The sequence below is a fragment of the Anomaloglossus baeobatrachus genome, chromosome 8, assembly GCF_048569485.1.
Source record: "Anomaloglossus baeobatrachus isolate aAnoBae1 chromosome 8, aAnoBae1.hap1, whole genome shotgun sequence".
NCBI lineage: Eukaryota > Metazoa > Chordata > Amphibia > Anura > Aromobatidae > Anomaloglossus > Anomaloglossus baeobatrachus.
In genome coordinates, this window is record NC_134360.1 from 238,362,027 (window position 1) to 238,382,836 (window position 20,810).

General features: G+C 40.1%; 1 protein-coding gene across 11 annotated transcripts in view; it reads left to right on the forward strand.

Moving 5' to 3' along the window:
* DAB1 (DAB adaptor protein 1) overlaps positions 1 to 20,810 on the forward strand; it is a 955,902-nt gene that overhangs the window by 877,409 nt on the left and 57,683 nt on the right. For 7 of the 11 annotated variants that reach the window (XM_075320416.1, XM_075320418.1, XM_075320413.1 and 4 more), the window contains 2 exons: positions 635 to 700; positions 7,356 to 7,415. In XM_075320416.1, the coding sequence (XP_075176531.1) occupies positions 635 to 700; positions 7,356 to 7,415 (126 nt within the window). The remainder of the gene's footprint in view (positions 1 to 634; positions 701 to 7,355; positions 7,416 to 20,810) is intronic. The other 4 variants (XM_075320419.1, XM_075320424.1, XM_075320423.1 and 1 more) reach the window with 2 other exon arrangements.

The following is a 20,810-nucleotide window of genomic DNA, read 5'->3' on the forward strand; positions in this document are numbered from 1 at the left end:
CAAGCAGAGATCTTGAAAATGGTAAAAGTATCATATAAGACAGTCGGAAGGACATTACAAAACAATCTCCACTTGTGAACATGTATTCTTAACTAACTTTAGACTTAATTTGCATCATATGTCAAATCTTCTACTCCAAACACATCCATAGTTGCATGCATTGCAAGTTTTTTATTTACTAATAAACTGTATACAATCAATATTGCTAATTAATTAATTATGGCAAATGTAGTCTGGACAGACGGCCAGCGTTATAAATGTCCTGAGTATCACAATATTACTAAATTCTACGAAGCAATCAGAAGTATTTTGATTGCAGCTTTGGATGTGACTAGAGTACAGGACATGATTAAAAGCCACCAAAGCATATGTCAAACTATGCAACGTTATATATACATATGAAATCCGAAATAATGTGTCTCTAAGAATGAATCTCGTGTCGTATTCAATCACTGCTGTCTGACGTCGGGCTGAATAATTTACCATCTTGTTGACTTGGAAGATTCTATTTGTGCTTTTGAAATCCTTGGTTTTGCTGCTTTCTCCACTTTGTATCTGAATTTCTGTCTTTTCTATTTTTCCTGCTGTCATTTGCGCTCTTTCTCTCTCTCCTATGCTGGATGCTGGGTTATAGTACATAGTGTTTGAAGCCGGGCATGAGTCCATACGTGATCCAGACACTGAGGAAAGCATATACCAGGTACTAGCATGATCACACAATAACCACATTGTATCACATTGTTTACTAATCCCAATGTATCTGATGCCATAAACAGTTCAAGTGGCATTAATCTCTGCATCTTATAATACTGCTCCTATGTACAAGAATATAACTACTATAATACTGCCCCTATATACAAGAATATAACTACTATAATACTGCCCCTATGTACAAGAATATAACTACTATAATACTGCCCCTATATACAAGAATATAACTACTATAATACTGCCCCTATATACAAGAATATAACTACTATAATACTGCCCCTATGTACAAGAATATAACTACTATAATACTGCCACTATGTACAAGAATATAACTGTTATAATACTGACCCTATGTATAAGAATATAACTACTATAATACTGCCCCTATATACAAGAATATAACTACTATAATATTGTCCCCTATATACAAGAATATAACTACTATAATACTGCTCCTATGTACAAGAATATAACTACTATAATACTGCCCCTATGTACAAGAATATAACTACTATAATACTGCTCCTATGTACAAGAATATAACTACTATAATACTACCCCTATGTACAAGAATATAACTACTATAATACTGCTCCTATATACAAGAATATAACTACTATAATACTACCCCTATGTACAAGAATATAACTACTATAATAATGCCCCTATGTACAAGAATATAACTACTATAATACTACCCCTATGTACAAGAATATAACTACTATAATACTGCTCCTATGTACAAGAATATAACTACTATAATACTGCTCCTATGTACAAGAATATAACTACTATAATACTGCTCCTATATACAAGACTATAACTACTATAATACTGCCCCTATGTACAAGAATATAACTACTATAATACTACCCCTATGTACAAGAATATAACTACTATAATACTGCCCCTATGTACAAGAATATAACTACTATAATACTACCCCTATGTACAAGAATATAACTACTATAATACTGCTCCTATGTACAAGAATATAACTACTATAATACTACCCCTATGTACAAGAATATAACTACTATAATACTGCCCCCTATATACAAGAATATAACTACTATAATACTGCCCCCTATATACAAGAATATAACTACTATAATACTGCTCCTATGTACAAGAATATAACTACTATAATACTGCCCTCTATGTATAATATTATAACTACTATAATACTCCCCCTATGTACAAGAATATAACTACTATAATACTGCTCCTATGTACAAGAATATAACTACTATAATACTGCCCCCATGTACAAGAATATAACTACTATAATTTATATACAGTGTAAGAACATAGGTAGTACAAATATTCTGGGATTGGATTTGTTCTGTAGAGGAGCTGAATAATAATGTTTTTATACAGATATTGTCAGATTGTGATATAACATTTCTATAGAACGTACTTTCATTCTTAACATTTTTATGTCACTTTTATAACTTTTCTTCAATAACCAACCTGGAAATACAGAAGATCTATTGTATATTCTACATATTCAGTAAATGATGGCAGAGTCGGCCGCAGCCTTTACATTAGGATCAGTTTTCATGTCACTGGCACCTGTGTAATATAATGTTATTATACTGCGCTTGATTTAATTCTGATAATTGATGTACAGATTGATCTACATACATTAGGATATGACAGCGGAGTTCAAAATATTAACTATATACATTAATAAATAGATCTATTAGACCTGATGAGACTGATGTGCTTACTTTAAAAATACATGTTAGAATTGCTGAATAATCCCAGTTTTACCAATCATCATTTCATGAGTCCAGTTAAAGAGTGAACGTTATTGAGCCCATGAGTTTTTAGTCTTCGCCTTTCCAGCCCGACTGATAGATGCAGCTTGTGCTGAGCGGTGTGAGGTCTCAGCAGCTGCAGGGAGGAGGGACACTGAGGAGCTGTCAGTTTGGAAAGTTGGTCAGATATTTTGTTAAACTTTCTTAGAGGACTATTCAGTCAGTCTGGCATGGATCTTCTAAATAAGTCCACCAGGTCTAAGAGATCTAACTATTAATACATGAAGTTTATATTGCGAAATCTGATGGCAGCTCTGATTTAGTGGAAGGAAATGCGATTTGTTAATATGTTTGGTTATGGGGATGAAAAAAATGTTGGCCGCATGTTTTGAGATTAGAGAAATTATGGGGCTCTGTACAGATCTATACAGAGGTATGTAAGGTCCGGGATAGGTATGGGATTGTGATGTACAGCTCTGGAGTATAATACAGGATATAACTCAGGATCAGTACAGGATATGTAATGTAATGTATGTACACAGTGACTGCACCAGCAGAATAGTGAATGCAGCTCTGGAGTATAATACAGGATGTAACTCAGGATCAGCAATGTAATATCTGCACACAGTGACTGCACCAGCAGAATAGTGAGTGCAGCTCTGGAGTTTAATACAGGAGGTAACTCAGGATCAGTACAGGATAAGTAATGTAATGTATGTACACAGTGACTGCACCAGCAGAATAGTGAGTGCAGCTCTGGAGTATAATACATGATGTAACTCAGGATCAGTACAGGATAAGTAATGTAATGTATGTACACAGTGACTGCACCAGCAGAATAGTGAGTGCAGCTCTGGAGTATAATACAGGATGTAACTCAGGATCAGTGCAGGATAAGTAATGTAATGTATGTACTCAATGACTGCACCAGCAGAATAGTGAGTGCAGCTCTGGAGTATAATACAGGAGGTAACTCAGGATCAGTACAGGATAAGTAATGTAATGTATGTACACAATGACTGCACCAGCAGAATAGTGAGTGCAGCTCTGGAGTATAATACAGGAGGTAACTCAGGATCAGTACAGGATAAGTAATGTAATGTATGTACACAGTGACTGCACCAGCAGAATAGTGAGTGCAGCTCTGGAGTATAATACATGATGTAACTCAGGATCAGTACAGGATAAGTAATGTAATGTATGTACACAGTGACTGCACCAGCAGAATAGTGAGTGCAGCTCTGGAGTATAATACAGGATGTAACTCAGGATCAGTGCAGGATAAGTAATGTAATGTATGTACTCAATGACTGCACCAGCAGAATAGTGAGTGCAGCTCTGGAGTATAATACAGGAGGTAACTCAGGATCAGTACAGGATAAGTAATGTAATGTATGTACACAGTGACTGCACCAGCAGAATAGTGAGTGCAGCTCTGGAGTATAATACAGGTGGTAACTCAGGATCAGTACAGGATAAGTAATGTAATGTATGTACACAGTGACTGCACCAGCAGAATAGTGAGTGCAGCTCTGGAGTATAATACAGGATGTAACTCAGGATCAGTACAGGATAAGTAATGTAATGTATGTACACAGTGACTGCACCAGCAGAATAGTGAGTGCAGCTCTGGAGTATAATACAGGTTGTAACTCAGGATCAGTACAGGATAAGTAATGTAATGTATATACACAGTGACTGCACCAGCAGAATAGTGAGTGCAGCTCTGGAGTATAATACAGGTTGTAACTCAGGATCAGTACAGGATAAGTAATGTAATGTGTTCTCCTGATTGTACTTAGATTGAGAGGTGTTTTAGAGCTTTATTTGATGACATTTTTGTACATTTCCATCTTGAACATACATGATATTGTGAATATTTCTTCTTTATTTCTGCGCCTCCATTACATATTCCTCCTGCCTTTCCTCCGCTGTATACACCCTGTAGCCTCTGTGTATAGTGTTGTGTTTGTGTTCCGGTCCCCCCTAATTGTCAGCCATTAGCGGATCGCCGGGGTGTGCTGCGAGTTCTCGCACATTACGATGCTGGAGAATGTGGTACAATGGCGGCAGCGTCACCCACACCTGGCGCCTATTACCACTTAATTACATCCTCAGTCACATTCTCCAGGAATCACTATCCTTCTATTAATTACTATTTAATGATGTCCCTTAATACAACCTCTCTTCATTCTCGAGTGATTTTGTGTCTGAAGTGCATCTCAATTGTTCGTTTTGTTGCTGGTTTTTCAGCATTTTTGTCACGTTTCTTCCTCATCCAGAGCCTGTGACCGGTCACATCATATTCTCACAATGGATTTATTATATCATATTATGTATATATCGGATTTTGTTACAAAATTTATGTAAAATCTGAATCAGTCCCGTGTTTTGCTCTGTAGTCGATGGCTGCGGTGAGAGATATACAAATCCCACTGACTATGATGGTGCAACAATGTAGCATCGTGTAACCTGATTTGCATGGGACCTTGCAGGCGTGCACTAACTTCTGTCCACTGTGGAGGAGCCGGCTCTTTCCAGTGTGATACTGTCAGTCTGGGATCAACAGACCTTTCTCCTAAAATCCTCTGTGCTGCTTGACACCCCTGTCCTTCCACTAGGTAATTCCCAGCCTGTGTCTCATTACTTGTGCTAATTCCTTGATGCACTGTTCTCAGTAACATTGTGCCTCCCACAAGATCTGCACAGTGCTTCCCTTAAACACTCTGTGCTGCTGGGAGACCCTGTTCCCTCTACTGTATATATTTCAATGTGATGTCCGTTTTGCATTTATCCCTATCATCATCCTCCATTCATCATCCTCCATCATCATCATCATTCATCATCCATCATCATTAACAATCATTCATCATCATTCACCATCCATCATCATCCATCCTCATTCTTCATCATTCATCATCCTCCATCCTCATTCATCATCCATCATCATTAACCATCATTCACCATCATTCACCATCATCATCATTCACCATCATTCACCATCATTCATCACCATCATTCATCATCCATCATCATTCACCATCATTCATCATCATCCATCATGATTCACCATCATTCACCATCATTCATCATCCATCCTCATCCATGATCATCCATCATCATTCATTATCCATCATCATTCATCATCATCATCATCATCATCATCATCATCATCATCATCATCATCATTCATCATCATCTCCTCCTACAATCCTGGCTCACTCCTCTCCTTAAATCCTCTGTGCTGCTTGACACTCTTTTCCTTCTACTAGGTGATTCCAAGCCTGTGTCTTATTGCTTGTGCTAGTTCCTTAATGCACCGTCCTCACTCCTCAGTTACATTGTACCGCCCACAAAATCTGAACGGTCCTACCCTTAAACACTCTGTGCTGCTGGGAGACACCGTTCCTTTTACTGTATATATTGCAATGTGATGTCCCTTTTGCACTTATCCCTATTATCATCACCACAAGAGGACAGATCACTGCCTCCTACAATCCCACCTCACTCCTTTCCTTAAATACTCTGTGCTACTGGGATACACTGTTTCTTGTACTGTGTATATATATATATATATATATATATATATATATATATATATATATATATATAATCTCAATGTGATGTCCCTTTTGCATTCATCCCCATCATCATCATCACCATCACGAGAGGACAGATCACTGCCTCCCACAATCCCGGCTCCCTCCTCTCCTAAAATACTCTGTGCTGCTGGTTAATTCTGCTGGGTATACAGTGATCTTCTGTCTATCCCCATGCCTTTCCCTACATGACCGCACATCACATACTGCCCTGTCCTTAATAACATCATCACTGCCTCCACCAAAAATTAGCATCTCTCCTTAAATACTTAAATACTCTGTGATGCTGTGAAAATTCTGACTGTATATCCAAATTCCTCTTCCTCCAGAACAATGTATCATTTCCTTCACCATTCACAGATAAATACTTCCATCCCGTCCTTAAGATACATATGTTGCCAAAGAACAGGCTTTGGCTGCTTAAATACCCAGTGGTTCCTTCATCTCCAGGGGGTAAAATCTGATGTATGTAGCGCTGTGGAGTTAATGGCGCTATACAAGTGCATAAATAGTATTATATCTAAACAAGAGTCTTATAATTCTCAGGCCAAGTTTTAAAAATAAAACTCCTGATTTCCTGATGCTCTGTCGGGAGACGTTTATGATCTATGTTGATACATGTAGATTCCCAGTAGAGCTGCATGTAACAATAATCAGGTGTTGACTTTGTATATTTATAAATACGAGTCTTTCAACAAATTCTCAAAAAAATAAGTTTAGGAACATGTACAAAACCCTGGTCCTGGGAGTAAAGCGGTTGGGTTGGCTGGTCCGGTTCTGGGGGGAGGGGGTCCAGTTCTGGGGGGAGGGGGTCCGGTTCTGGGGGGGGAGGTCCGGTTCTGGGGGGAGGAGGTCCGGTTCTGGGGGGGGGTCCGGTTCTGGGGAGGGGGGTCCGGTTCTGGGGGGAGCGGGGTCCGGTTCTCCTTCTTCTTTAGTCAGGATAATTAGAATAAAGACCCTTTTAGCCTAACAGCACCTCCTCAGGAGAAAGGGGGTATTACATGATGCCTCTTGAAATCAATACACTCCACATCTGTAATTTCTTATATTACTTTATGGTTTCTTTTCTTTCTTTTTTGTGTGTTTATTAGTTATGAAATGACTTTTCAGCTTCGTACCTTGTCTAGATGTGTTTTTGCACCATGCCCATGTGATATCTGGATACATGAATTCCAGCCAGCTCTGTTTGTCCTGTACCTGTCCTGACAATTGTCTGTTCTGCGTGTGACTGTGATACATTTACATTCCATATTTACCTAGAACATATCTGACTTAATTCTAGGTCCCTACCAGCCATAAGAAAGAAGGTGTCTATGACGTGCCAAAAAGTCAGCCGATAAGTGTACGTATCATTTCTTATCTTAAGACATTTTAATTGATGTTTGCTTCTATAATAAGATTTTACTGTGTTCAGTTTTAATATTATAACCTTTTTGACCTTTCTGACCTCTGTATATTTTGGGCACTGAGCAGTGAGCGAAGGTTGGGGAAGGGGAGAAGTCCTCGGAGAGTCAACAGTGAATGACCATTGACTTCTTCTTTCAGATTTGCTACATTGTTGCACCTTGGGTGTGTGACTCCAAGACTATTAACTTTATATGGTTATATATCTTTTTTCTTAGATTTACAAAACTATCTCCCTCTTGTCTATGGACTGTACCTATATAGCAGTTAAGCCCTATAAGATTAGGAAAAGGAATGAGCTGCAATACCAGACACGGCCTATAGACAAGAGTGGCGCTGTTTCAATATTAAGGAATTGCACTCGATAGCTGACTGCCCGGTAGATGCTGAAGACTTGTTATATTTTTGTTTCTTTTGTATTATTGTTATTATTTCTTCAGTCTGTTTTATGTAAGTGTCTTTATACTTGTGTTTTTGAGGGTCACATTATTGTTCTTGGTGGCTTTTATCTAGTCTGTACTTACGTAAGTCAATCTTCAAACTAATTATTATACGGGCAGGTCATTTTCTATCCTTACATGATCACGCTTCTTTCCTGAAATACTCTGTTCTGCTTATCAGCGCCCTGCACCCTTTGCTTTTAATTCCTCGCATGAAACTTGGCCCCATTCTGCTTTTCCCGTCATGCCACTGCCTCTGTTACATCCATCCCAGCCCCCACTAACATCATCACATGACCGATCACTGCCCCCCCCTCCACAAGATCAAAACACCCATCTCCTTAAATACTTTGTGCTGCTCATGTAATATTGCCTTCAAATCATGATGTTAGGTAACATACTCTGAGTCTCATTGGATTCTTTAAACTTTCGGTATTAAAGTGTTTCACGGTGGATTCAAAGATGCTAGAATAAATAGGTGCACACAATGAGAAAATAATGCAGACAAAAGCATGCAAAACACACAGAAAATATCAAAAACATGGCAGATATCAAAATGTATCATCAAAAGATACAGACAATATAATTCTTTAATGCCAGCTATAGCTTTTCTATACTGGTCTGGTGAGGTGTTGTCATCCAGATTTACAGATGGTTGTTGTGCATTATTGCGGTGTACGGTTGTTGTCCTTTTGTTGCTGCCTTACTTCTCTTTCTTTTCTCCTTAGTTTCTAATTGTTTGTTCCTCGGAGTTTGCAGTGTGTCTGAGTTTTGGTTTTCCCCTGTCTTAATGTATGTTACCATCACACTCCTGCTTCTTCCTTCCCTGGTGGGGGAGGACAAATTAGTTCTGGTCAGGAGAACAGCCAGGCAATGGACTCTGGCATCTCCACCATCAGGGGTAACCCTGAGGTTAGGAATAGCCTAGGGTCCCCTAGTGTGAGGGACAGTATAGGAGCCCCTGTCCCTCGCTATCCTACAGTCACATTGTGATCAATACAGTAAGATATACGGTAGTAAATAGAGAAATAAAGAGTATAATAGAGCAAAATATGGAAATCATGCATTTTACTCCATTATTTCTGGGGGACACTTATTATATCTCGCAACACCCAGATTTCACCCAATGTTAGGATTATCGCCCTTTTTCAATGTCAATTTTGCATTTTGGGGACCTTTCCTTGTGCTTCCCATTGTGGATGAATGTTTGTGTATGGAGGAGTCGGGGGAGGAAGCTTTCACCTGAACGAATATTCCGAAAAATGTTAATCGTGGTGCGTGGCCAACAACCGATCCGTACAGTTCAGACTATGCTGTGTCTGGAGGACGCGGTGCACATCACATCACTTACTGCCAGGGCGGGTGGATGAGCCGCATCTGCGTATGATCTGCCTGGAAAAATGTCTGCAACAGATGCGGAAATCATCCGACCGCAACGTTTAATAGCGACAATTCCCATTCACATTTATGGCAACAAATGTTTCTCCATTCTGATACAAATCTGCTTTATGCATTTAACATTTATCACATTTTACAAATTATTCCCAGAAAATAGGTGAGAGCGAAGTATGGACAGGGATGGCCTGCAGAGCTGCACTTCACATATTACACTTCAGGTACAGGCCTCGGAGCTGCAATCACAATTCTGCAGACACTTGATGAATTTAACAGCTATTAGTAAACGCTAATATGAGCTTATATACAGCAGCAGGGGTATCATTGGGGGCAAGGCATGGCGGGTGCCCTGTGTCCGAGCCCAAAGGAACTTGGTCCTGACCGGGTATCTAGACACAGGGCTAGGATAGAAAAGTGAATTTTGCCTTGAATGCAGGAAAGTCCAGAAATGCTGTTTGATGTGCAGAACTGCTGGATTTTCCTCTACACCCTCCACATTCTCTTCAATGATACTAAACAAACAGGAATCATAAATTCTGGTAGCTGCAGAATTATAAGTGCAGCTCTGGATGTGACTGGAGTATAAAACATCGGGACTCAAGATTCATACACGAGGCAAATAGTTACATTGTATACAAATATAAAGCATCATTTCACTTTAAGAAGGTTTTACAATGGAGTAGTATTTGACCTCCCATGATATGCAGAGTATTACTCCTCCAATGATATGCAGAGTATTACTCCTCCAATGATATGCAGAGTATTACTCCTCCAATGATATGCAGAGTATTACTCCTCCAATGATATGCAGAGTATTACTCCTCCAATGTAATGCAGAGTATTACTCCTCCAATGATATGCAGAGCATTACTCCTCCAATGATATGCAGAGCATTACTCCTCCAATGATATGCAGAGCATTACTCCTCCAATGATATGCAGAGTATTACTCCTCCAATGATATGCAGAGTATTACTCCTCCAATGATATGCAGAGCATTACTCCTCCAATGATATGCAGAGCATTACTCCTCCAATGATATGCAGAGTATTACTCCTCCAATGATATGCAGAGTATTACTCCTCCAATGTAATGCAGAGTATTACTCCTCCAATGTAATGCAGAGTATTACTCCTCCAATGATATGCAGAGTATTACTTCTCCAATGATATGCACAGTATTACTCCTCCAATGATATGCACAGTATTACTCCTCCAATGATATACAGAGTATTACTCCTCTAATGATATGCAGAGTATTACTCCTCCAATGATATGCAGAGTATTACTCCTCCAATGATATGCAGAGTATTACTCCTCCAATGATATGCAGAGTATTACTCCTCCAATGATATGCAGAGTATTACTCCTCCAATGATATGCAGAGTATTACTCCTCCAATGATATGCAGAGTATTACTCCTCCAATGATATGCACAGTATTACTCCTCCAATGATATGCAGAGTCCTCCAATGATATGCAGAGTATTACTCCTCCAATGTAATGCAGAGTATTATTCCTCCAATGATATGCAGAGCATTACTCCTCCAATGATATGCAGAGTCCTCCAATGATATGCAGAGTATTACTCCTCCAATGTAATGCAGAGTATTACTCCTCCAATGATATGCAGAGCATTACTCCTCCAATGATATGCAGAGCATTACTCCTCCAATGATATGCAGAGCATTACTCCTCCAATGATATGCAGAGTATTACTCCTCCAATGATATGCAGAGTATTACTCCTCCAATGATATGCAGAGCATTACTCCTCCAATGATATGCAGAGCATTACTCCTCCAATGATATGCAGAGTATTATTCCTCCAATGATATGCAGAGTATTACTCCTCCAATGTAATGCAGAGTATTACTCCTCCAATGATATGCAGAGCATTACTCCTCCAATGATATGCAGAGTATTACTCCTCCAATGATATGCAGAGTATTACTCCTCCAATGATATGCAGAGTATTACTCCTCCAATGATATGCAGAGCATTACTCCTCCAATGATATGCAGAGCATTACTCCTCCAATGATATGCAGAGTATTACTCCTCCAATGATATGCAGAGTATTACTCCTCCAATGATATGCAGAGTATTACTCCTCCAATGATATGCAGAGCATTACTCCTCCAATGATATGCAGAGCATTACTCCTCCAATGATGTTCAGAGTATTACTCCTCCAATGATGTGCAGAGTATTACTCCTCCAATGATATGCAGAGCATTACTCCTCCAATGATATGCAGAGTATTACTCCTCCAATGATATGCAGAGTATTACTCCTCCAATGATATGCAGAGTATTACTCCTCCAATGATATGCAGAGCATTACTCCTCCAATGATATGCAGAGTATTACTCCTCCAATGATGTGCAGAGTATTACTCCTCCAATGATGTGCAGAGTATTACTCCTCCAATGATGTGCAGAGTATTACTCCTCCAATGATGTGCAGAGAATTACGCCTCCAATGATGTGCAGAGTATTACTCCTCCAATGATGTGCAGAGAATTACGCCTCCAATGATGTGCAGAGTATTACTCCTCCAATGATATGCAGAGTATTACTCCTCCAATGATATGCAGAGTATTACTCCTCCAATGATATGCAGAGTATTACTCCTCCAATGTAATGCAGAGTATTATTCCTCCAATGATATGCAGAGCATTACTCCTCCAATGATATGCAGAGTCCTCCAATGATATGCAGAGTATTACTCCTCCAATGTAATGCAGAGTATTACTCCTCCAATGATATGCAGAGCATTACTCCTCCAATGATATGCAGAGTATTACTCCTCCAATGATATGCAGAGTATTACTCCTCCAATGATATGCAGAGTATTACTCCTCCAATGATATGCAGAGCATTACTCCTCCAATGATATGCAGAGCATTACTCCTCCAATGATATGCAGAGTATTACTCCTCCAATAATATGCAGAGCATTACTCCTCCAATGATATGCAGAGCATTACTCCTCCAATGATATGCAGAGTATTATTCCTCCAATGATATGCAGAGTATTACTCCTCCAATGTAATGCAGAGTATTACTCCTCCAATGATATGCAGAGCATTACTCCTCCAATGATATGCAGAGTATTACTCCTCCAATGATATGCAGAGTATTACTCCTCCAATGATATGCAGAGTATTACTCCTCCAATGATATGCAGAGCATTACTCCTCCAATGATATGCAGAGCATTACTCCTCCAATGATATGCAGAGTATTACTCCTCCAATGATATGCAGAGTATTACTCCTCCAATGATATGCAGAGTATTACTCCTCCAATGATATGCAGAGCATTACTCCTCCAATGATATGCAGAGCATTACTCCTCCAATGATGTTCAGAGTATTACTCCTCCAATGATGTGCAGAGTATTACTCCTCCAATGATATGCAGAGCATTACTCCTCCAATGATATGCAGAGTATTACTCCTCCAATGATATGCAGAGTATTACTCCTCCAATGATATGCAGAGTATTACTCCTCCAATGATATGCAGAGCATTACTCCTCCAATGATATGCAGAGTATTACTCCTCCAATGATGTGCAGAGTATTACTCCTCCAATGATGTGCAGAGTATTACTCCTCCAATGATGTGCAGAGTATTACTCCTCCAATGATGTGCAGAGAATTACGCCTCCAATGATGTGCAGAGTATTACTCCTCCAATGATGTGCAGAGAATTACGCCTCCAATGATGTGCAGAGTATTACTCCTCCAATGATATGCAGAGTATTACTCCTCCAATGATATGCAGAGTATTACTCCTCCAATGATATGCAGAGTATTACTCCTCCAATGTAATGCAGAGTATTATTCCTCCAATGATATGCAGAGCATTACTCCTCCAATGATATGCAGAGTCCTCCAATGATATGCAGAGTATTACTCCTCCAATGTAATGCAGAGTATTACTCCTCCAATGTAATGCAGAGCATTACTCCTCCAATGATATGCAGAGTATTACTCCTCCAATGATATGCAGAGTATTACTCCTCCAATGATATGCAGAGTATTACTCCTCCAATGATATGCAGAGCATTACTCCTCCAATGATATGCAGAGCATTACTCCTCCAATGATATGCAGAGTATTACTCCTCCAATGATATGCAGAGTATTACTCCTCCAATGTAATGCAGAGTATTACTCCTCCAATGATATGCAGAGTATTACTCCTCCAATGATATGCAGAGTATTACTCCTCCAATGATATGCACAGTATTACTCCTCCAATGATATGCACAGTATTACTCCTCCAATGATATGCAGAGTATTACTCCTCCAATGATATGCACAGTATTACTCCCCAATGATATGCAGAGTATTACTCCTCCAATGTAATGCAGAGTATTACTCCTCCAATGTAATGCAGAGTATTACTCATCCAATGATATGCAGAGTATTACTCCTCCAATGATATGCACAGTATTACTCCTCCAATGATATGCAGAGTATTACTCCTCCAATGATATGCAGAGTATTACTCCTCCAATGATATGCAGAGTATTACTCCTCCAATGATATGCACAGTATTACTCCTCCAATGATATGCAGAGTCCTCCAATGATATGCAGAGTATTACTCCTCCAATGTAATGCAGAGTATTATTCCTCCAATGATATGCAGAGCATTACTCCTCCAATGATATGCAGAGTCCTCCAATGATATGCAGAGTATTACTCCTCCAATGTAATGCAGAGTATTACTCCTCCAATGATATGCAGAGCATTACTCCTCCAATGATATGCAGAGCATTACTCCTCCAATGATATGCAGAGTATTACTCCTCCAATGATATGCAGAGTATTACTCCTCCAATGATATGCAGAGCATTACTCCTCCAATGATATGCAGAGCATTACTCCTCCAATGATATGCAGAGTATTACTCCTCCAATGATATGCAGAGTATTACTCATCCAATGTAATGCAGAGTATTACTCCTCCAATGATATGCAGAGCATTACTCCTCCAATGATATGCAGAGTATTACTCCTCCAATGATATGCAGAGTATTACTCCTCCAATGATATGCAGAGTATTACTCCTCCAATGATATGCAGAGCATTACTCCTCCAATGATATGCAGAGCATTACTCCTCCAATGATATGCAGAGTATTACTCCTCCAATGATATTCAGAGTATTACTCCTCCAATGATATGCAGAGTATTACTCCTCCAATGATATGCAGAGCATTACTCCTCCAATGATATGCAGAGCATTACTCCTCCAATGATATGCAGAGCATTACTCCTCCAATGATGTGCAGAGTATTACTCCTCCAATGATATGCAGAGCATTACTCCTCCAATGATATGCAGAGTATTACTCCTCTAATGATATGCAGAGTATTACTCCTCCAATGATATGCAGAGTATTACTCCTCCAATGATATGCAGAGCATTACTCCTCCAATGATATGCAGAGTATTACTCCTCCAATGATGTGCAGAGTATTACTCCTCCAATGCTGTGCAGAGTATTACTCCTCCAATGATATGCAGAGTATTACTCCTCCAATGATATGCAGAGTATTACTCCTCCAATGATATGCAGAGTATTACTCCTCCAATGTAATGCAGAGTATTATTCCTCCAATGATATGCAGAGCATTACTCCTCCAATGATATGCAGAGTCCTCCAATGATATGCAGAGTATTACTCCTCCAATGTAATGCAGAGTATTACTCCTCCAATGATATGCAGAGCATTCCTCCTCCAATGATATGCAGAGCATTACTCCTCCAATGATATGCAGAGTATTACTCCTCCAATGATATGCAGAGTATTACTCCTCCAATGATATGCAGAGCATTACTCCTCCAATGATATGCAGAGCATTACTCCTCCAATGATATGCAGAGTATTACTCCTCCAATGATATGCAGAGTATTACTCATCCAATGTAATGCAGAGTATTACTCCTCCAATGATATGCAGAGCATTACTCCTCCAATGATATGCAGAGTATTACTCCTCCAATGATATGTAGAGTATTACTCCTCCAATGATATGCAGAGTATTACTCCTCCAATGATATGCAGAGCATTACTCCTCCAATGATATGCAGAGCATTACTCCTCCAATGATATGCAGAGTATTACTCCTCCAATGATATGCAGAGTATTACTCCTCCAATGATATGCAGAGTATTACTCCTCCAATGATATGCAGAGCATTACTCCTCTAATGATATGCAGAGCATTACTCCTCCAATGATGTGCAGAGTATTACTCCTCCAATGATGTGCAGAGTATTACTCCTCCAATGATATGCAGAGCATTACTCCTCCAATGATATGCAGAGCATTACTCCTCCAATGATATGCAGAGTATTACTCCTCCAATGATATGCAGAGTATTACTCCTCCAATGATATGCAGAGCATTACTCCTCCAATGATATGCAGAGTATTACTCCTCCAATGATATGCAGAGCATTACTCCTCCAATGATATGCAGAGCATTACTCCTCCAATGATATGCAGAGTATTATTCCTCCAATGATATGCAGAGTATTACTCCTCCAATGTAATGCAGAGTATTACTCCTCCAATGATATGCAGAGCATTACTCCTCCAATGATATGCAGAGTATTACTCCTCCAATGATATGCAGAGTATTACTCCTCCAATGATATGCAGAGTATTACTCCTCCAATGATATGCAGAGCATTACTCCTCCAATGATATGCAGAGCATTACTCCTCCAATGATATGCAGAGTATTACTCCTCCAATGATATGCAGAGTATTACTCCTCCAATGATATGCAGAGTATTACTCCTCCAATGATATGCAGAGCATTACTCCTCCAATGATATGCAGAGCATTACTCCTCCAATGATGTTCAGAGTATTACTCCTCCAATGATGTGCAGAGTATTACTCCTCCAATGATATGCAGAGCATTACTCCTCCAATGATATGCAGAGTATTACTCCTCCAATGATATGCAGAGTATTACTCCTCCAATGATATGCAGAGTATTACTCCTCCAATGATATGCAGAGCATTACTCCTCCAATGATATGCAGAGTATTACTCCTCCAATGATGTGCAGAGTATTACTCCTCCAATGATGTGCAGAGTATTACTCCTCCAATGATGTGCAGAGTATTACTCCTCCAATGATGTGCAGAGTATTACGCCTCCAATGATGTGCAGAGTATTACTCCTCCAATGATATGCAGAGTATTACTCCTCCAATGATATGCAGAGTATTACTCCTCCAATGATATGCAGAGTATTACTCCTCCAATGTAATGCAGAGTATTATTCCTCCAATGATATGCAGAGCATTACTCCTCCAATGATATGCAGAGTCCTCCAATGATATGCAGAGTATTACTCCTCCAATGTAATGCAGAGTATTACTCCTCCAATGATATGCAGAGCATTACTCCTCCAATGATATGCAGAGTATTACTCCTCCAATGATATGCAGAGTATTACTCCTCCAATGATATGCAGAGTATTACTCCTCCAATGATATGCAGAGCATTACTCCTCCAATGATATGCAGAGCATTACTCCTCCAATGATATGCAGAGTATTACTCCTCCAATGATATGCAGAGTATTACTCCTCCAATGTAATGCAGAGTATTACTCCTCCAATGATATGCAGAGTATTACTCCTCCAATGATATGCAGAGTATTACTCCTCCAATGATATGCACAGTATTACTCCTCCAATGATATGCACAGTATTACTCCTCCAATGATATGCAGAGTATTACTCCTCCAATGATATGCACAGTATTACTCCCCAATGATATGCAGAGTATTACTCCTCCAATGTAATGCAGAGTATTACTCCTCCAATGTAATGCAGAGTATTACTCATCCAATGATATGCAGAGTATTACTCCTCCAATGATTTGCACAGTATTACTCCTCCAATGATATGCAGAGTATTACTCCTCCAATGATATGCAGAGTATTACTCCTCCAATGATATGCAGAGTATTACTCCTCCAATGATATGCACAGTATTACTCCTCCAATGATATGCAGAGTCCTCCAATGATATGCAGAGTATTACTCCTCCAATGTAATGCAGAGTATTATTCCTCCAATGATATGCAGAGCATTACTCCTCCAATGATATGCAGAGTCCTCCAATGATATGCAGAGTATTACTCCTCCAATGTAATGCAGAGTATTACTCCTCCAATGATATGCAGAGCATTACTCCTCCAATGATATGCAGAGCATTACTCCTCCAATGATATGCAGAGTATTACTCCTCCAATGATATGCAGAGCATTACTCCTCCAATGATATGCAGAGCATTACTCCTCCAATGATATGCAGAGTATTACTCCTCCAATGATATGCAGAGTATTACTCATCCAATGTAATGCAGAGTATTACTCCTCCAATGATATGCAGAGCATTACTCCTCCAATGATATGCAGAGTATTACTCCTCCAATGATATGCAGAGTATTACTCCTCCAATGATATGCAGAGTATTACTCCTCCAATGATATGCAGAGCATTACTCCTCCAATGATATGCAGAGCATTACTCCTCCAATGATATGCAGAGTATTACTCCTCCAATGATATTCAGAGTATTACTCCTCCAATGATATGCAGAGTATTACTCCTCCAATGATATGCAGAGCATTACTCCTCCAATGATATGCAGAGCATTACTCCTCCAATGATATGCAGAGCATTACTCCTACAATGATGTGCAGAGTATTACTCCTCCAATGATATGCAGAGCATTACTCCTCCAATGATATGCAGAGTATTACTCCTCCAATGATATGCAGAGTATTACTCCTCCAATGATATGCAGAGTATTACTCCTCCAATGATATGCAGAGCATTACTCCTCCAATGATATGCAGAGTATTACTCCTCCAATGATGTGCAGAGTATTACTCCTCCAATGCTGTGCAGAGTATTACTCCTCCAATGATATGCAGAGTATTACTCCTCCAATGATATGCAGAGTATTACTCCTCCAATGATATGCAGAGTATTACTCCTCCAATGTAATGCAGAGTATTATTCCTCCAATGATATGCAGAGCATTACTCCTCCAATGATATGCAGAGTCCTCCAATGATATGCAGAGTATTACTCCTCCAATGTAATGCAGAGTATTACTCCTCCAATGATATGCAGAGCATTACTCCTCCAATGATATGCAGAGCATTACTCCTCCAATGATATGCAGAGTATTACTCCTCCAATGATATGCAGAGTATTACTCCTCCAATGATATGCAGAGCATTACTCCTCCAATGATATGCAGAGCATTACTCCTCCAATGATATGCAGAGTATTACTCCTCCAATGATATGCAGAGTATTACTCATCCAATGTAATGCAGAGTATTACTCCTCCAATGATATGCAGAGCATTACTCCTCCAATGATATGCAGAGTATTACTCCTCCAATGATATGTAGAGTATTACTCCTCCAATGATATGCAGAGTATTACTCCTCCAATGATATGCAGAGCATTACTCCTCCAATGATATGCAGAGCATTACTCCTCCAATGATATGCAGAGTATTACTCCTCCAATGATATGCAGAGTATTACTCCTCCAATGATATGCAGAGTATTACTCCTCCAATGATATGCAGAGCATTACTCCTCTAATGATATGCAGAGCATTACTCCTCCAATGATGTGCAGAGTATTACTCCTCCAATGATGTGCAGAGTATTACTCCTCCAATGATATGCAGAGCATTACTCCTCCAATGATATGCAGAGCATTACTCCTCCAATGATATGCAGAGTATTACTCCTCCAATGATATGCAGAGTATTACTCCTCCAATGATATGCAGAGCATTACTCCTCCAATGATATGCAGAGTATTACTCCTCCAATGATGTGCAGAGTATTACTCCTCCAATGATGTGCAGAGTATTACTCCTCCAATGATGTGCAGAGTATTACTCCTCCAATGATGTGCAGAGTATTACTCCTCCAATGATGTGCAGAGTATTACTCCTCCAATGATATGCAGAGTATTACTCCTCCAATGATATGCAGAGTATTACTCCTCCAATGATATGCAGAGTATTACTCCTCCAATGATATGCAGAGTATTACTCCTCCAATGATATGCAGAGTATTACTCCTCCAATGATATGCAGAGCATTACGCCTTCAATAATATGCAGAGTATTACTCCTCCAATGATATGCAGAGTATTACGCCTCCAATGATGTGCAGAGTATTACGCCTTCAATGATGTGCAGAGTATTACGCCTTCAATGATATGCAGAGTATTACGCCTTCAATGATGTGCAGAGTATTACTCCTTCAATGATATGCAGAGTATTACTCCTTCAATGATATGCAGAGTATTACTCCTCCAATGATATGCAGAGTATTACTCCTTCAATGATATGCAGAGTATTACTCCTTCAATGATATGCAGAGTATTACTGCTCCAATGATATGCAGAGTATTACTCCTCCAATGATGTGCAGAGTATTACTCCTCATTGGAGCAGTAATACTCTGCACATCATTGGAGGAGTAATGCTCTGCATATCATTGGAGGAGTAATACTCTGCATATCATTGGAGGAGTAATGCTCTGCATATCATTGGAGTAATACTCTGCATATCATTGGCCTTAATGAAGGAATTAATCATATATGCTGATGTCTGCAGTATGGAAACACAGTAAATCTAGAATCTTCCATGTCGGATGTGATCAGTCACTGCACAGTGATCACTGCATGAGACTCGGGTGAGCATTTTTGGATGTGGATATTTGCAGGACTCGCTCCCCATTATCTGCAGCTGTGGAAGATAAAACATTGGGGAAAGCTCCATCCTGTATCTCAGCGCAGTGAAGCCCCCACACACATTAGATATGTTGGCTGAATGATGGTTGGGCCGATCAGACGACATCCTGCCCGACTGCCGTACACAGGAGCGCCTGCTCTGCCTGACTGCCGTACACAGGAGTGCCTGCTCTGCCTGACTGCCGTACACAGGAGTGCCTGCTCTGCCTGACTGCCGTACACAGGAGTGCCTGCTCTGCCTGAGTGCCATACACAGGAGTGCCTGCTCTGCCTGACTGCCGTACACAGGAGTGCCTGCTCTGCCTGAGTGCCGTACACAGGAGTGCCTGCTCTGCCTGACTGCCGTACACAGGAGTGCCTGCTCTGCCTGACTGCTGTACACAGGAGTGCCTGCTCTGCCTGACTGCTGTACACAGGAGTGCCTGCTCTGCCTGACTGCTGTACACAGGAGTGCCTGCTCTGCCTGACTGCTGTACACAGGAGTGCCTGCTCTGCCTGACTGCCGTACACAGGTACACAGGAGTGCCTGCTCTGCCTGACTGTCGTACACAGGAGCGCCTGCTCTGCTTGACTGCCGTACACAGGAGTAGCTGCTCTGCCTGACTGCTGTACACAGGTACACAGGAGTGCCTGCTCTGCCTGACTGTCGTACACAGGAGCGCCTGCTCTGCCTGACTGCCGTA